Source organism: Dromaius novaehollandiae, chromosome 13 (assembly GCF_036370855.1).
Source record: "Dromaius novaehollandiae isolate bDroNov1 chromosome 13, bDroNov1.hap1, whole genome shotgun sequence".
In the NCBI taxonomy this organism is placed as follows: Eukaryota; Metazoa; Chordata; class Aves; order Casuariiformes; family Dromaiidae; genus Dromaius; species Dromaius novaehollandiae.
Window position 1 is genome coordinate 3227044 of NC_088110.1, and position 17452 is coordinate 3244495.

Below are 17452 nucleotides of genomic sequence, written 5' to 3' on the forward strand. Positions count from 1 at the left end.
CCAGAAATTCTGCGTTTTGCTACGTATTTATCTAAGGTAAATTCAGGACCTCTGTCACCTACGTTTATTTACAAGCTGGACAAGGCTGGTCTTTGCTCCCCAAAATAACCCCTGAACCAACAGGAGGAAGCATCTGTAGGGACTGGACTAAGGAAGTAACCAGGGTTTGATGGAGAAATGTACAAATGAATGACACCACCTCCAATAGCAAGGAATATTTTCTGTGGGATTGGCAGCCCTGCCCCTGCAAAGCTCTGAGCCTGGCAAAGCCAGGGACTCCTCTCGTGTGTGGCACTGAAATGGGCTCTAACCCATCCGTGGTAACCCCCTGCTAGCTCCAGTGGCAGTGTTGGAGCAGTGGGAAAAGGCAGAGCTGTCCACACTGACCTGGGGGGAGAAGTGAAATGGGGGGCCTGCCAGCCACTCAAACCGCATCGCCTCCACGTTGCTGTGATTGGTGATCGTGAAGGTCGCCTGGTAGGGTGTCCCAATGTGACAGTCTCCAAACTGGATGTGATCCACTCTGGCAGCTGTTAAGAATGAGAGCAAGGGATCTCAGTGTGCAGCAATGTCCGTCTGTCCACCTCATACGTACAGACACATGCATGTCCCATTCCTTTCCAAGCCCCAGGCCTTCCTCCCTCTGGAAGATGCAGTTCATCATCCTCTCTCTCCTTCACAGAGGTACACACTGACATGTCCTTAAACAGGCGGCTGTCTCTACACAGAGGGACAGGTATTACAGCACGCACTGTATCTCTGCACATAGCAGGGACGCTCACAGACCGCCAGAGTCAGGTGGGTGACAACACAGCCCTGGTTATGTATAGGACATGCATTTTCATGTATGGTCTTCATCTCCCTAGGATACTATGGGCTGTCAGACCTCCTGTGTCCCTTTTAGGGATACTCAGTTGAATGCTGTTATCTGTGACCGTTCTCTGCTAGCCTGCACGCTTTTCCCTTGACACAGGATCTTCTCCCCTGTTTTCTCAAGTGTGGCTACTCTGCAGCCTACAAAAGGCAGCAGGATCTATCCACTGAGGCTATACCACACCTGCACTGGCACAGGGCAAACATAAACATGTATTTTCCTCTTCCTTGATCCATCTTGACAGTTTCTCCTCTCTTACCCTCAATTATGTCTTCCTCCAGACTGCCCTCAGTGTTCTCCTCACTGCTGTCTGCCACTAGTCCATGGATGTTATCTAGCGTGAAGTCATCCTGGTAGCCTTCGCCCACCAGCAGAATGCTCGTCTCCTCATATGGGTTGTCCACTACGGACAGGCGTATCTTCCCTTCCACACGCTGGGCCAGGTTGGGTTTGAAAAGCACATCGAACTCTGCCGATTCCCCATTATGCAGGACCAGGGAAGTGGTGTGAGGCTTCCTGCCTGCAGAGCAATGGAAGTCAGGGACAAGTGATACAGCCCTACAGAAGAAATATTCCCATGGGGTATAAGAAGAAAAATATGTTGAAACCCAGCTGTCTCTAAACCCAGGTTCTCCCAGCAATGGCTCCGGACTCTCCTCCTATGTTCACAAGACTATGATGACACCATACACATTGCTGCTTAAGTGTCTTAACTTCAGTTTAACCCCACAGACTTACTCAGGCTGCCTGCAGCCAGCTCCTGCCTTACATAAAACAATGTTTTCAGCTTCTATACACTGGCTGGGGGCTCAAGGGCTACTTCTGCTCAGGCCAGCAACACCCGCCACCCCACACACACTGATGAACCCAGATGGTCCATTCATGCGCTTATAGTCCCCCAAGGCTTTCCCACATCTCACCCCACTGTGTCCAGAACAGAAAAACTCCTTACAATTTACTAGGAAGAAACCCTGGAGCAACACAACTCCCTGCAGTGCAAAAAGTCCACATGGAAATCTGGGGTGCAGAGAGCCCCAGGGTGGACACCGTAAAACTAACATTTGGCTTCTGCTGCGCAGGCTTGGCCAAACTGAGACACACATCTGCTCCACATATCTTGGCAGGACACACACCTCCCCAGTCTGGATGATCTAAGCACATTTCACGGTTAATGCATTTACCTTCTCCAGCAGAGCCCTCCTCTGTGCCCGGAGCCTGGTAGATGCAGTGAGTGGTGGGCCTGGCTTTCAGGAAGAAAACTCCCTCTTCATCCAACAGATCTATCAGCAACTGAGAAAAGGGAACACAGAGCATGACCACACTCGTGTGGATATGGGACACCACATGAATCAACAATGTACTGGCTGCTGGTCCACTGGGAACCCAACACACTTCTTCATTTCAAACAGAAACTCTTAGCATAAAGTTTATATAAAATCAGACATTAAAAAAAATGTGTTCAAAGGCAATGGAACAGAATGTAATTAAAATATAACCAAATGGGACAGAAAGTATTAAAAATTAATGAATGGAATGTAATTAAACTACAACTGAGTTCAATCAGAATGTAGCAAAATGTGATCAAATAAAATGTAATGCAACTATGACATAACCATTCCCACAGGAGAACCAAAACGCAATTGCACAGTGTAGTGACACGTCCGTGCAGCTCTACCATGTTCTCCAAGGCCTTTCCTTCATTGGACAAGGACTTGTTCCCAGATCAGATGAAGCACTCCCCAGGCAGGTCCTCACCTGGACAGGTATGACGCCACTGTTATGAAGGATCAGAGGGAGTTTCTCTGAATGACCTAGCAGCAGCTTCTTAAAGAGCAGCAGAGGGTTCCCTGTCTTGTTGTGAAGGACCGGGCGCAGGATGGTCACTCGCGGCAGATTCCCATCTCCACTGAGAGTGAATGTCAGACTTTGTGGTTTAAACACTGCAGAGCTGCAGGAGGGGCAGAGAAGCAGTTGTTATAGCTGGCACTAACCCCTTTTCCACCTGGCAAGCAATGAAGAAAGTGCTACCCACTGTGCTTTCCCTGGTAGGTGTAATAGCATGCACTCCTGCCTCCCACTACACAGCTCCCCCTCTCCCTTCCCCTTCCAGTCAAATTAGGGTCATTCACAAGAGTTTAAGTAACCTGCTTTGAAGAGACTGTGCCTTTCAAAATAACAGTTAAAAATCATTTCACTTCAATTGAAATTTCACTTAGACTCATCTTACCTAAATTCAGTAATTTATGAGTTTGGGAAGAGCTGGTTAGAGCCACTGCACAAACAGGGGTTCCAGGACAGAGGACTGTCCCAAGTCTATACCCAAGACTATCAGATATGATCTTCTTGTCTTAACATAAACAAGGTGGAAATAATGTATACTGGGCTCTTGACACAGGAACAGCTTCATCTAACCCTTTACCCTTGGAAAGCCCCAACTCAGCTGTTTCACAACTCCATTTTTTTCTGATTCACTAACTTCTGATTGGCTACCTAATGTTAAGCTGTCTTCACAGTTACTCATACAGGCTAAACTATGACTCATATTGTTCTGCTAGGCTATATCTAGAAATTACTACTTCCTATATTATCTAATGCTAAGTCCTTTACCTAAGCCTACTAAAAGAGTTAGGATTAATGACAGGTCTACATCCTCCCAGAAGAGAGAGAGCTATCAAAAAGGTCATCCCAGGATTTCATGGCATGAATTACCTTGCCAGGACATCAAGGGACGCCTCAAAAGTGCACTGGTAGTTCTGCATTGCCTGTGGAGTGAAGGTCACTGTAGCAAAGGCGTGGGAGCGACTGGGCACACACATCCGAACAGGATCCACCTCAAAAACGTCGCCAGCATGGGTGCTAAGCTTGGGGGAATCCACAAAGCAGCATTAGGAGGAAACACCCTTCAACGTGCTGCACTCTTACCCACATGTGTATCATGGGGAACAGCCCCAGGACAGCGTCCTTCTTCCTGCTCCCAAGACATGCTCATTCCATCTCAGGGGGTGGCCCCAAAGTGGTGCTGCCCTTGCACAGGGAGCTGCCATGAAGCCCAGGAGTGCAACTGCTTGCTCTGAGCACTGGGAATGTCAGCAGTCATCCCAGCACACATGGGAGGTATGGACTGTACAGAAAACCCTGCAAATAATCTAGAATTGGCCTCTAAAGGGAGGGAAAAGACCACAGAGTCTCACAAAATGGCTTGCTTTGAGCCCTGGCAGGTCAGCACAGTAGTGCCCCGTCTCTGAGTGTGCTACCTCCAAGAGATATTCACACAGCGGTTCTGGACTCCCACTGCAGACCCAGAGGGGTGAGCCACAACCTTGCTCGACATGCGCTGAATTCAACCCAGCTGCCGCTCTGAGGTTGCTGCTTTCCCCTACAGTTCTGCCTGCACTGTCTGGCAACAGAAGTTGTTGTACCTGAAGGATGGTAGCCAGACTGGCCCCGGACTCAGGCAGACTCTTGGCTTAACCCTGTCACAGCATTTGATAGTAGAGGAGAGAGATTAGGTGTTGCCACCAAAAGGATCTGTGCCATTGCTCCCACTGTGGGAGATGGTGGCCCCTCTTCTCTCTCCGATCCCATGGGGGAGAAAGACAATTCCTTCATCATTCCCCTACAGGAGTGTCCTGGCTTGCTCCTCTTCTTCTTGATGAGAGATGACAGCTTCTATGATGCCCTGCACACCTACCCAAGGGGGGACTGAGAGGGCTCAAAACAAAGGACTGGCCCAAGCAGAAGTTTGCTCTGAAAAGCAGTAAGGGAATGATGTGCTCTTGTTCTGACCTGGACTAGACTAGGCAAGGTGAAGCAATGAATCTGGAGAACAAGGCAGGCTACCATGAGGTCTTAAAAGAACAACAGTCACCTTGGCCTCTTATTCTTACCTTACTGGAGGCTGGTTTGATGGAAAGGACCACATCACAGGGGATTTTGTCCACATTGCATATCTTGAAGCGAGCTGTGGCCTGCTGCCCAACCAGAACATTGGTGAAGATGAACATGTTCTCATCGGTGACAAACACACCCTTGTCTTGCACAGTTTGCAGGATGTGGTAAAGGTTCATGTTGCTGCAGATACGATGCTCCTCGAAGATGGACCCTATGTCATCAACCACGAATGCTGTGAGCAGACAAGAGGCAGGGTTGAGATGGAGAAGCCTTCCTGCTGAATTTATCTGGACTCTGTTGGCCTCACAGAAGGCTTGACAAGCCCCTTCTGCACAGGTCACTGCAACACCCACCCTGGAGGAGGGAGCTGGCTGTGAGGATGGAGCCCAGTCTCCCTCAACCTTCAAGGAAGGGTATTGCTTTCCTTTCATCCTTCCACATATCCCTCCTTGCCTCTCCCCACAGGGGCTGTGCCCCCACTTCAAAAGACACTGGCTGAGTGGAAGAGAACTGGAGCCCTTGAGGATTTTAAGATGGGACTTTAGGGTCAGAGTGTCTCTGTGTCCCAGCAGTGAGTTTGGGTGCTGATTGGCAGCAGACCTGGCCATGAAAACCTACAGATGGGGTGTATGGATGTACCTGGGATGCAGGATTCGGCAGCCAGGGTATAGGGGATGCCAAGGGGATTGTCCTTGGGATCTCTGTCGCTGATATCGATGGACAGGTACTCTTCGCACATCCCCAGTGAATCTGCGTAGCAATCCACCGTGATTGCCTGATGGCCCCCAGCAGGGATGGACCCAAAGCCAGGGTACACCGTGAACATGCCTAAAGTGATGCGAGCCTGCAGAAAGAGTCCCAGGAGAGGCTGATGTCTGATGGAGTTCCCTTGAGCATCCCTAGCAGGGAGTACACCACTCCTCGGCCTCCGGCTGAGCCCAGGCTCCCAGTTCCAGGGCAGGAAGAGATGACTCCACGGCCCAGCATGACATGGACGAGCTGGGAGGAGGCACTGGCCTGTCCCAAACAGCACAGAGGAGGAGGTTCGGGGGTAAAGCATGAGGAAGACAGCTGGGATCTTTCAACCTCCAAGGATAAAGCAGGAAAGCAGAAACAACTAACTTGGTAAATGTGAAAAATGATGGGAGAGCTGGGGAGCAGGAAGGGAGAGCAAAAAGCTGAGAGGGAGAGAGCAACTGCATATAAATGGATCATGAAGAGGGACAGGGAGGTACCATGTCTGTCATGCTTGCGGACCAATTTTGCCTGGCATCAACCAAACACGGGACCTGGCTCCCTCTCTTGGCCCTGCTCCAGGTCTGAGCCAAAGCATGGATCTGTCTGTGAGACAGAGCAGTACAGCTCCTGCCTCTGCCTGTAGGTGGGAGATGGTGGCTTCAGCCCTGGTCTCAGGACCATGTCCCACTGTGTGGTGATGACCTGCCAGCCTGGGCACAGCAGAGTCCTCCCACATCAGCTGCAGCAGCATACACTGGGGAGCTGGAGTTACCCACCTGCGTAACTGTGTTCACGTCCTTTTGCAGAGAGTCAGTTTGCTTGCTTTGCCTGACAGAGGCAGGGATTTTGCTTAAGTTTTCACTTTCGTGGGAGTGGGTGTATTTCACTGGAGGTGCGCTGAGAGGAGAAAGCAGAAATATCTGTCGCACTGGGCTCTCCCCACCATTCTCCAAGGCCAAATGCTGGCCTGAAGAAAGCCTTCCTGAATACATGTTCCTGACAGCTCCAGGAGGGCTGCCTGCAGCACCTATTGCTATAGGTGACGGACAGACTAGCCATATCATTAGCTTTGTCCTATACATGGGGATACTGAGGCATGGGGAAGGACTTTCCTTTTTTTGCCCCTGTTCACAAGTCAGTAACACAAATGGACAAGAACGCAGGTGTCCTGATGGCCTGTCACGTACTGTTGCACACCACCCATGCTGTTGTGCCTCTTTGGGCAGAAAGGGTGGTGTAGGTCTTCTCTTACCCTTTCCTTGGCAAGATAGGCACATCCCGGATTGTTTTGCAGATGACGAATTTAAAATCGAGGATGCCTTTGTTCTCCAGTGTGAAGGTGCAGCTTTTCCTGCTGCCGCTCATCATGGCACCAAAGTTGATGGATGAGGCAGGGTAAATGCTGTACTTGGTGAACAGAGCGTTCGCCGACACCCTCACTGGGATGATGGCAATGGTCTCTCCTCCTTCACAGACACTGGGCTCAATCAGCTGCAACCGGAGGAGGGGTTGGTAAATAGAGCAAAGAGGAGAGCCCCTACACCTGTCCCCTAAACTCGCCCCCAATCCCCCTTCAGAACACCCTCCGTATTTAAACACAGTTGTTCAAATGCCTCCTCCAGAGCCAGCTTTTCAGCTCCTCTTAGGAAGCATCACAAATATTTCCTAAAAGCCCCTGCCACGTGAATGAGAGAGCATATGAGTGTGTGAGGTGGCACTGGATTCCCAGCTAAACCCTCCCTTCCACAAGACACGTGTCCTGCTTACACCTGAGGCGCACCAGCCTGGCTCAGGTACCTCACCTGGCATTGCAGGATAGGTTTGTCCTCGATTTTCATCTCCCTCTTGGGCTGGAAGACCACCTGGACCTGCGCAGGGCGCTCGGAGGCAGTCAGCACACCCTTCTGCGGCTGGATAGTGAAGTGTGAGGTCAAGTCTGGTATGTTGGTATCCACAGCTTCCAGTGTGAAACTGGGGAGAAAGGGAAGGAATAAAGACCTCTCCACTGAAAAGTACCAGTGCCAGCAGCACAGGCAGGGACCACCATAGGACCATTAAAAAAAAATACATATATAGTCCAGCTCTCCTTAAGGAATTCCCAGATTGGAATCAAGATCACAGACTTTGACACAGACTGCAGACTATGAAGAGTGCTGTAAGCTCACTTGGATATAGATTTTTTCCATTTTCCCCTTCAAACAATATCATAAAGACAAACAAACAGACCCTCAAAGTAAGGAAACTGAAGCAGCGGGGGACTTAAATTTCAGCGTCTCTGCTTCTGGTTTCTGCTGGACAGTGAAGATTGCTGGTGTCTGGCTGGATTCTCTGTTAACATTTAAGATCGGAGAGCCCAGATTTTGTATTTGCCCTGACTGCGAGCTAGCCAGCAAGTGAAAAGGTTCGAGCCATGAGAACAAAGGGAATGCAAGGCTGGGCAGATGGCAGCACCATACATTTACAGACCACAGAGCTGACACAGTAACTTACCTGTATGCAATCTCATACTTCCCTTTGTTTTTTAGATTCAGCGTTATCTTTGCTTCATCCATGACTTTAAGGATCCCAAAATCCAGATTACTATCTGCAACTGCAAAAAGCCCAGAGAGAGGGGTAAGAAAGGGTGAATATCTGAGTTGCTGTAGAATACACCCAGTGACAAGATACATATTTGAAGTTCTTAAGTGGCACAAAGCCCTTCTCAGCAAGTTTCCCTTCCTGGGAGTTGTCTCTAGCTATTTTCTGCCCTTTCTCTTACGCAGAGAACACCTGCAGCGCTTAGCAGCTAGGGAGCTCACTTTCCCTATCTTTGCTTCCAAGCACAGATCCAACAACTCTATGTGCAGTGCTGAGCCTTCAGGAGTTGCTAACTGCTTGGGCACGTTGCTGTCGTTTCAAGGTACCCAAATTGATCGGCGTGGCCTTATTTTTACAAAATAAATCACCTTCTAAACAGGCAGTTTGCAAGCAGGTTATGCCATATGCTTGGGAGTTAGGAGACGAGAGAATCATGTCTGATTCTCTCTGAGCCCTGACAGCACTCCCACTCCACGCAGCTGGCCAGACAGGCACTTTACTGCCACGGTTGCATGCCACCCCATCCCCGTTTTAGTCGCATGCCTGCCGAGGCAATGTGAGGCAGCCAGACTACTTTGTTTCAGGCACCCACTGACCTTTAGGAAAGGTGATATTCAGAGCAACATCATAGGCCTCCGCAAGGACTTGGATGTTTTCAGTCTGAACAATCCCCAGGATGTTTTCTACATCTGAAACCTGAGGCAATGAGAAACAAACGCTCATTAGACCATTCTCCCAAAATCTTTTGGTAGATGACGTGCAAGTCCTTGTCTCTGCCAGCTGCCTCCCCCTGTGTCTCCCATGCTTGGTGAGTGTTCGGCTGCGGATCTCATGGCTGACCCAGCGGGATTCTGCTGTGGTACGAAACCTAACCAGCCTAACTTGTCACCCCTACAGCAGGGAAAACTTGCTGTTAGAGAAGACCCTGGCGGGCAAAGTGATGTGAACACAACCACAGAAAGTGTGAACTGTCCCAGAACAGGTGGCATTGATAATCAGCCCTCTCCTCTGAGCAAATGCCGTTCCCATGGCTTGGACCTTCCTGGCTCACAGACTGCCATTCATTCCTGGATGGCTCTTATAACCCAACAGTTGACCCAACCAAGGGGGACTGGGCTTGCTTAGATCCTGGGTAGAGAGATGGCTGGGGACAGTCCATTGTGGAGACCCACGTCTATGTCTATGCCAGTAAATAAATCAGACCAGAACCTGTATTCTAGCCTTATGGGCAAATAGCATATAAATGACTATATTCTCCTCCCCCTCCACTCCAAAACTGTGTGTGGTCACCCGTACAGCCTGCGGGGAGCAGTTCCCGGCCTCTGTTAGCGCTTGAACGTGCTTGCCCGTTGTCTGGCAGGGTGCCAGGGAGTGTGCCGATGTCTGGACAGCCAAGAGACAGCACTCAGCCGTGCACAACGGCCCTGTTTACTGCGGTAGAAAGGCTCAGGATGCAGCCTCACGGCCAGGACTTCAGCCACGCAGAGTCAGCACCTGGTTGTCCGAGTTGCTGCGTATTCTGGCAAACGCAGTTTGAGGCAGTGGAAGTTGAGGAAGTAGCAGTGTTGTGTCCGGCAGGTACATCTCTTCCTGCCTCCACTATATACTTACCTGATGAAGCTCAGCTCTAAGGGCACCCTCATAGTCACTTAGCTTCTGAAAAACAATCCTTCAGTGAGAGTTCCCTGCTGCTAACGGTCTGGCCCCCCAGATGATGCAGGTAGAAAGGGACCTCACTGAAGGCCCATCCCTTTGCCCCGTTTGCAGGGGACCCTTCAAGTACAGTCTCCATCCCTAAGGAAAGGCAGGTGAGCAGGGCTGATCACTCTGCCCTGCTTTGCCAGGGAGGCTGCACTCCACCTCACCTCTAGTCGGATGGTCTTCTTAACACTGAGAGCCTTTGAGGCCTTGAAATGGAGCTGCAGACTAAACTTCGTATAGGGGCCAATGGTGCCATGGTCTTGTGACATGGAGAAATCCTCGCCAAGGCTCTCCACCCCACTAAGCCTCCAGACCGCAGGCAACGGGGTGCTGTTTTGCAGGACCAATGTCTTGCTGTCCTTCCTGCAGAGACAGGAAGATGCTCAGCACTGGTTCCTTGAGGGTCACTTTGAAAGCAGCTTAGGGGCAGCCCTATCACATATATGAAATCATCCAGCCTCACTTTAGTTAAGTGTCTTCTATTTCCATATCACAAGCCTGGGAGGTGAGGTCCTGGGGGAGAGCATGGCATTAAAATTGTGTCCAACAGAAGGGAGATAAGGAGGAGCAACCGAACTGTTGCTGCGTTGCGTCCTGTCTGCTGGTTCAGCTCTGGCTCTCTGATTCCCCTGGGAAACAGAGCGACTCTGAAGCAGCTGTGGGACAGGGTGGCTAAGATCCCATCACAGCACATGGATGAAAGACTTCTCCAGCTTGTCTAGCTGAAGCAAACTGATGTGAGCACTGGAGCATGTGTGGCTCTGGTGTGGATGAGGATGCCCATCCCAGAGCGTTTCTGGGGGGTACAGAGCCAGCAGCCATTTTTGAATATCCAGGCCTCAGTGAGGAATGGTTAGCAGGGGACTGGGAAGAGCTGGAGGAGGAGGGATGCCAGTGCAGCCTCCAACCCAAGTGGCCACACAGGTAGCAAGAGAAACTAAAGAGGAGCTTGTCAGCAGCTCTTGTCCAGGGACAGTGGCACATGGGATGACCAACCTGTGCAGAAGCAGCTTGTCAAAATGCAGCTGTCTGCAGTTGAGTCCCAGCTCCAGCCTCACTCCGTGGCAGCACAGGCGGAAGACCACCGGCTCGGGGTTGTCCTTGATGCAGCAGACAAGGTTGTCTTCCACAATGCCGGAAGAAGTGGGATATGCCCAAATGGTCAGCTCCTGGCCCAGTCCCCGCAAAGAGAAATACAGAAATGCATTCAGTGAGCAGGAGGAACTGCCTCCTAACTGCCTTATCTGCCCTCTCCTACCTGCTTCTCATTAGCTTTCAGCGTCATCCTGGGAGGCTCAAAGAGGAACGTGTCTGCATTGGCATCGTGCTCCAAGAAGAAATGCACCTCTGCTTCCAAGGGGGTGATGTTGAGGATGGTTATCTTCTCACAGTTACTGGGATAGCGAAGCGCCTTGTACCTGCGCACAAGAGCAGAAAGGGCTGCATCAGAGACCCTGGGACTGCTGCCTTGCCCACACATCAGGGCAAGCACCACGTCTTGGCAGCAGGAGGCTGCTCTGAATAGCCTCGCCAGGAAGACGACGGTCTAACAAGCAGGCTAAGAAAAAGGAGCACCTTCAGGGACACGTTGTGCCATCCCTGTGTGCTGCACCCTCTTCCATTACTTCGAGGTCTGCACCATTACCAGGTGCCTTTATCTCAGAAGTGTTACACAGGCCACTTAAAGAAAGAGCGTTTTGCAAAACATAAATTCAGAGATGACTGGAAAATAAAAATAAGCCAGGCACATGGGTTTTTTTCCCCTCTTTTTGTTTGGCTTCCTTCCCTGCAGGATATAAAGAAATACTTTTGAAAAGAGGTTTTAAAAATAGTGTAGCTTTTCTGCTTCAGAAAAGCTTCAGAAAAGTCAACCCTTGTATTTCAAGGGTTTTCTCAAAATCTTAGGGGAAGAAATAGAAAGGATGAACTCCCAGGAGGAATGCTGAATTTAACAATGTCCCTTTTCTAAAGTGTAAAATAGTATTTGGAGCTAAGCGGTTAAAAAAGCAAACAGAAGCCCAAGACCATTCATCAGCCTGGCTAGAGATCCTCTTTTGTTTTTAAATGGTTTTGATTTCATCTCCCTGGATTGTCAAAATACCACTAGCTCTCCAGGGCTCCCATGAAGACAAGAACTTCTCTTCTAATACTAAAAAAGAGCAAAGTTAAAAATAGAAATAGGCCAGCAACTACAATGGCAACTTTTTTAGACATACTTTATCCTGCAATAAGGATCAGGGAAATGTAAATCCCATTTTCATTCCTCTGCAGGTCACACACACACATTGGCAGGCCAAATGATAAAGCCTCACTAATATTAGAGATTAAACAATGGTTTATGACAACATCAGCAGAATAATTGCTACTTCAGTCTATTAGTAGAGTTCAAAACAGTTTTTAAAGTTTTTAAAAAAGCACCATAAAGTTCATTTCGTAAGTAGGGAAGTGAGACATGAAGGAAGGACATGAGGCGCCTCAACGATTAGGCTGGAAGCAGAGCTGGGACCCAAACAAACCTTGCAGGTTGCAGCATGGTGCTCTGGCCCCTGAGGCATCTCGCTAGGTAGGAACATCAGCACCATCGCTCCCCAGCTCCCCCAAGACACGTGCACCTACTATCTGCTAAAGTTCCTATGTCCGTGGCCCTTCTCTGTTATCTCCCAAGTCCCTTCCTGGGTCCACCCCGAATTCTGCCTCTGGAACAGCCTCTCTCCAAATGTATCCACCACCGCCCAGGCCCTGGTGATCCCCAAAGCTCGCTCTGAGCAGGCTGCACGTTGGGCTGCTCACTAGTCGGCTCAGGAGGCACGTACCACTGTCTTGACTTCCCGCACAGCAGCGGCCCAAAGTGGAATACGCCCGTATCCATGACATACTGCTTGAAGATGATGTCATCAGGCGCTTTGCTCTTTCTCCGGTGAGGAAACACCAACCTGGGGAGAGAAAATGGTGGATAAGCAGCTACATCTACAGAGATGCTGTAGGTCAAAAACCTGGTCAGAAGGCCATAACCCCATCCCTTAATATTGACTGAGCTCCAAGCACGGGAAGAGATGCTCGGCTGCTCAGGCAGCACATGCTGCCCAAACTGCCACTTCTGGCCTTCCCAGAGTTAGGTGTCAGGCCAGACGGGCCTGTCTCTGGGGATGGGCAGGCCAGAGGGTCTCGGGGAGATGTAACGTGGTGGGGAAGGTGGTAGCTGAGCTGCAAGGTGCACCCCAGGCTCTGAGTCCAGGAGGATCTGTCCGAGGGAGGCCGTGCAGGCAGATGGGCCTTACCGGGGGTCCTGGCAGATGGTGGGATATGCGCACGTGCCCCTGCAGAACAGCTGGTACAGCCGGCGCGTCCCCAGGATCTCAAAGTTAAACGTCTGATCAAACTGGCCCGGCACGATGGAGCTGAAATGTATCTTCAGGACAACCTCCCCGTGGGCCGGCACGATCCACCGGAAGTTGGTCAATCTGGCAGTTTAAAGAGAAAATTTCAGACCTTATTGAGGAGGAGGATTGTAGATGCACCAGCCCCCGGCCCGGGCATCTGCTCGTCCTGCTGTCCTAGTGTCCAAGTGAGTGGCCTGGCAGGAGCAAGCCGCTGCGGAGGGACTGGAGGAGGCTCCCCCCGAGCTGGGGAAACCAGCCCAGGTGGGACAGACGTAGGAACTATTTCTTCCCTCTGCTCTCACAGCTCACCTGGCGATTTTCCCCAGGGACGAGTCCCTGCTGACGTTGCTTTGGTCTGCATCAGCGTGACGTGCCACCACCCCTGATGCTGGTCCCTGCAGGCCTTTCCTGCCCCGGCCGGCGCTGCGCTTGTCCCTCGAAGACTCCCGGCTGCCCTCTGCTTTCTCCTTCCTCGCTCTGCCTCTGGTGGGGGTGACCTGTTCCTCTGGCACCTTAGCACCACAGGGGGAAAGAAAGGGGGAGAGAAGTGACACCAGCCCCAAAATACCCCTGTCCTGGAGAGGAAGGTGCAAGTTCATTAACAAACAGGAGAAAGAATAAACAACCAGGCTCTGCTCCACACTGGTTTCCTGTCTCCTGCCCATTTCTTTGTCCTTCCTCATCACATTTTGTTCTGCCTAGGAAAAATCTTTCCTCGCCCAAAACCTCTCCTTGACCACGAAACCCAGCATAGAGCTATGGGCTTCCTGTTCGTTATTCTTGAAGTGATTTGAATGTTATTTTGCTTTTCTTCCCTTTCCAATCCACCCCCACCTTTGTGAGATGACTCTGAGAAACAGCGCTAAACTACAGCAGTTCTGAAAAGGGAAGCTGAGAGTGGGTTTAGGTGAGTTTTTTCTTCTTCTACAGAACGGCCTTATGTCTCAAACAGAGCTGTGGTTCTCAGGCAGAGGGTGACAACAGCACTGTGGGGAAGGGGGGAAGTCAGCTGGCCATTCTGGGCAGCCCGTGTCCCTGTGAAGCTGCAATAACTGTCCTTGAACTGGGCAGCTACAAAAGCCTCCAGCCAGCAGCTACACCTGGGGGGTTTCTGGTCACACCAAGGCCTACATCCTCCCTGAAAGTGAAGCTCTTCCAGCTGAATCAGGCCATGCGGATGCTGGCCTGGATCCCGGCAGGCATGGGGCGCAGTCATTCCTCCACTACTCATCTCCTTCTGCGTCTCACCTGCCCCTCCGTGCCCCCCTCCAGCCCAGCCCTTGTCCGCTACCTTCGCTGCAGGCGTGACACGCGCATCCATGAGACTCTCTGTATCCTTCTTTTCTTCTTCTGCGATCGCACCTTCTGGTGCAACAAATACAAAGTGCTGGAGGGCCTCACCCGCTGCCGGGGCTGTCCGCTTCTCTGGGTAGCGGATCACAGAGTAAAAAGCAGTAGGAGGAATGGGAGGTCCTGAGGGACCCAGTCCCAGGCTATCCAGGATCTAAAGCATAAGAGAAAACCCCATGAATACACCAGTCACTATCCTGCTCCTTCCTCAAGGCTTTGAGCTGCTGAAGACTTTTTTTAATGGAGTACAGTACTTTTTAATGCCTAGTGAGGTGGACAGGCTCCAGAGCAGTGCCAGGACCTGCCAGTGGGACTTACAGAGAAATCTCACCCTGAGTAACACAACTGTAAGGACCAACGACCATGACTTGCCCTGCCCTGAGACCATTTCTATTGATTCCTCAACCAGGAAAGCCTGTGGGGGAGGAACAGGCAGGATGCTTGAACAGAAAGTGCGGGGCATGAGTAAAGGCAGAAGAAACAGAGCAAGCGAAGAGGCATGTGAGGAACTGGGGAACAAAAGGGGAAGAGCAAGGACTGGGATGGTGATAAAGAATATCACTTCTCACTCATCTGAGCGGTTCAAGGGCCTGTCCCATCTGGGTTAGTTTCCTCATTTCTCTGTGTCAAGCCAGTCACCATTTTACACAGGGAGATGAAGCAAGAAGACTGCTTATATGCCACGTTCTCAGCCACACAGGGCATCAAGCTCTCTCTCTCTGCTCCTCTGGGGGCTGCTGAGAACTGCCCCAGTCACATGGCTGCTGCAGAGCCCTTGTGGAAGATGGTCAGCAGCCTGGATAACGCTCTGTGCCATTGTCACCTGACAGAAGATGATGCACCAGAGCCCAGACCATGGCCAGATCAGCATCCAAACCCCTCAGGGCTTTACCTGCTCTACATCTGGCAGCTTGCCACTCTCCAGGATCCTCTTCCCACTGGCGTCTTCCGAGCTCAGCACCTGAAGGTCCAAGCAGGGCACCCCAGCATCCTGGTCTTTGCCTGATCCTTCTGCACCTTCCTTTTCCTGCCCAGATAACTTGGAGTCCTCAAGAGCCTTCAGTTTTTCCAGCCGCTCCTTCTCCAACCGCTCCTTCTCCAGCCGCTCCCTCTCTCTCTCCTTCCGGCTCTTGCGGCTGGATGAAGGCTGGTGCTGCTCTTCTGCTTGAGGCTGGACCTCCTCTTGGTCCAGAGGGGAAAGCAGGATACCCTGAACTCGGTCCCAGAATGACAAAATATGAGTGATGCCCTTCTGTGAGGCCTCGTAGAGCTTAAACCTCAGGGCCAAGCTCTTCTCAATGTCATTCAGGGCCTCTTTTTTGGTTCTGTCCTGTTCTGGCTGTGCGGGCAACACAACCACTGCTGGGCAGGCATCTAGCAGGCCAGTCTTGTTCTGCTTTTTCTTATCTCCCTTGTCACCTGAAACAGAGTCTGAGTGCTCCTTTGCAGACCCCCTCCTGTCATCTCCTTCACTCAGCTTGATATCCGAGCGACTGCTGGTGGAGGTGTTCGTACCCTGGGAAGGAGGAGAGGGGAAAGGAAGTGAGCATTTCAAAGCACTAACTCAGATGTTGTGGGATGGTGATGACCTCTGCTGTAGTGTCCCAGAGACTCAGGTGAGGACTGTGCTATATGCTGAACACATCCTGATTCAGAACGCGGTCCAGTTTAGCTCAGCTGAAACCAAACTTTCCACCAGCCAGACTGATCAGGAGTCCTGCAAACCGGCTGAAAAACAGAAGAGTTTTCCCAAACCAAACAGGGAACTTAAGACAACTTCTTATTCCTAGGCAGCCCTCTGGGCTCATTTCTGGAGTGCTGAGCATCCCTGTGGCTGGCTGACACTTTGGGAAGTCTGGTTGCTAACAAATACTCAGGCCTGGCAGTATTTCCTGCCAGACCCACAGGAAACAAACCCCATGTCCCAGACAGATCAAGCCCCAGGGATGTAAGCCACTTGGATGTGGAGCAGGGAAAAAGGCCGACTAACTTGCCAGGACTAAAACTATCCAGGGCTTGATGATGAATGTACGGAATCACGTGCAGCCCTGACTCAAAGCCAGCATGATTCCAGAAAAGCAGCTGTTCTACAAACCTGGGGGATGACACCCCCAGTGAAGAAACAGCACAAACATCAGCTGCTGTTCCCCTGCAGTCCAACATCTTACTCACTGCCAGGTACTCATCCCTGGACCCAGCACCACGTGTCACTGCTTGCAAGGGACGGGTCTGCTGGCTTTTCGTGGAACAGGGCAACTCAGCAGTGAGGGCCCAAGATGTTACTCATCTCTATAAACATAACCACCCACCTGCCTGACTCCAAACTGGCTTTTCCTCCCTGAGGCAACGTCTTTTTCTTTTCCAAGATCTTTCTTCCACCGCTTAGCCTTCTTCTTCAGCTCTTCTTCCTCCTTCAGGCGTTCTAGTTCCTGCTGGTGCTTCTTCTCCTCAAGCTCTTGAGCCAGCCTCTCCATCTCCCTTCAGCAAGTCAAACAGAAAACATCCCTGAGAGTCACCACTGCGAAATCTGGACTTGCTCGAATCCCAGCTGGTTGTGGGCTTCATTCATTGACCCTGCAGCCAGGCAGAATTGTTAGATCACCTCAATGGACTTCTCACAACCTGGGGAGGCTGGGTACACTAAAACTGAGGAAAGGTGGGAAGGGATCTCCAGGGTCAGCAAATCGCAAGCTTGCTGTCATAAGCTCTAAATCTTGCAGCTCCTCTGATAAGGTTGGGCAGGTCCACCCGGACACCTCCAGTGCACTGCCAAAGACCAGTTCACCATCTGCACTGCCGGCTGAAGCCCTCTCTTGATTCCCAGTCTTAAACCAACTCACAAACCACTAACACTTATACTTAGCACCAATACATATTTGGTTTATCCAGCCCTTCTCCTTGGGCATAACCTGCCTCCTTAGGGAGAATAATCATATTGCTT

General features: G+C 50.9%; 1 protein-coding gene across 1 annotated transcript in view; it reads right to left on the reverse strand.

Annotated features, from left to right (window-relative positions):
* The window catches only part of HYDIN (HYDIN axonemal central pair apparatus protein), a 171943-nt gene that overhangs the window by 20608 nt on the left and 133883 nt on the right, over nucleotides 1–17452 (reverse strand). Inside the window, exons 44-64 of the mRNA XM_026107399.2 lie at nucleotides 16821–16989; nucleotides 15404–16027; nucleotides 14453–14665; nucleotides 13471–13673; nucleotides 13060–13242; nucleotides 12595–12714; nucleotides 11040–11199; nucleotides 10778–10950; nucleotides 9946–10144; nucleotides 8677–8776; nucleotides 7994–8093; nucleotides 7306–7474; nucleotides 6756–6994; nucleotides 6280–6400; nucleotides 5405–5609; nucleotides 4762–4997; nucleotides 3584–3735; nucleotides 2630–2822; nucleotides 2056–2164; nucleotides 1134–1394; nucleotides 388–530 (exon numbers count right to left, since the gene is read on the reverse strand). Coding sequence (XP_025963184.2) covers nucleotides 388–530; nucleotides 1134–1394; nucleotides 2056–2164; nucleotides 2630–2822; nucleotides 3584–3735; nucleotides 4762–4997; nucleotides 5405–5609; nucleotides 6280–6400; nucleotides 6756–6994; nucleotides 7306–7474; nucleotides 7994–8093; nucleotides 8677–8776; nucleotides 9946–10144; nucleotides 10778–10950; nucleotides 11040–11199; nucleotides 12595–12714; nucleotides 13060–13242; nucleotides 13471–13673; nucleotides 14453–14665; nucleotides 15404–16027; nucleotides 16821–16989 — 4072 coding nt within the window. The remainder of the gene's footprint in view (nucleotides 1–387; nucleotides 531–1133; nucleotides 1395–2055; nucleotides 2165–2629; nucleotides 2823–3583; nucleotides 3736–4761; nucleotides 4998–5404; nucleotides 5610–6279; nucleotides 6401–6755; nucleotides 6995–7305; nucleotides 7475–7993; nucleotides 8094–8676; nucleotides 8777–9945; nucleotides 10145–10777; nucleotides 10951–11039; nucleotides 11200–12594; nucleotides 12715–13059; nucleotides 13243–13470; nucleotides 13674–14452; nucleotides 14666–15403; nucleotides 16028–16820; nucleotides 16990–17452) is intronic.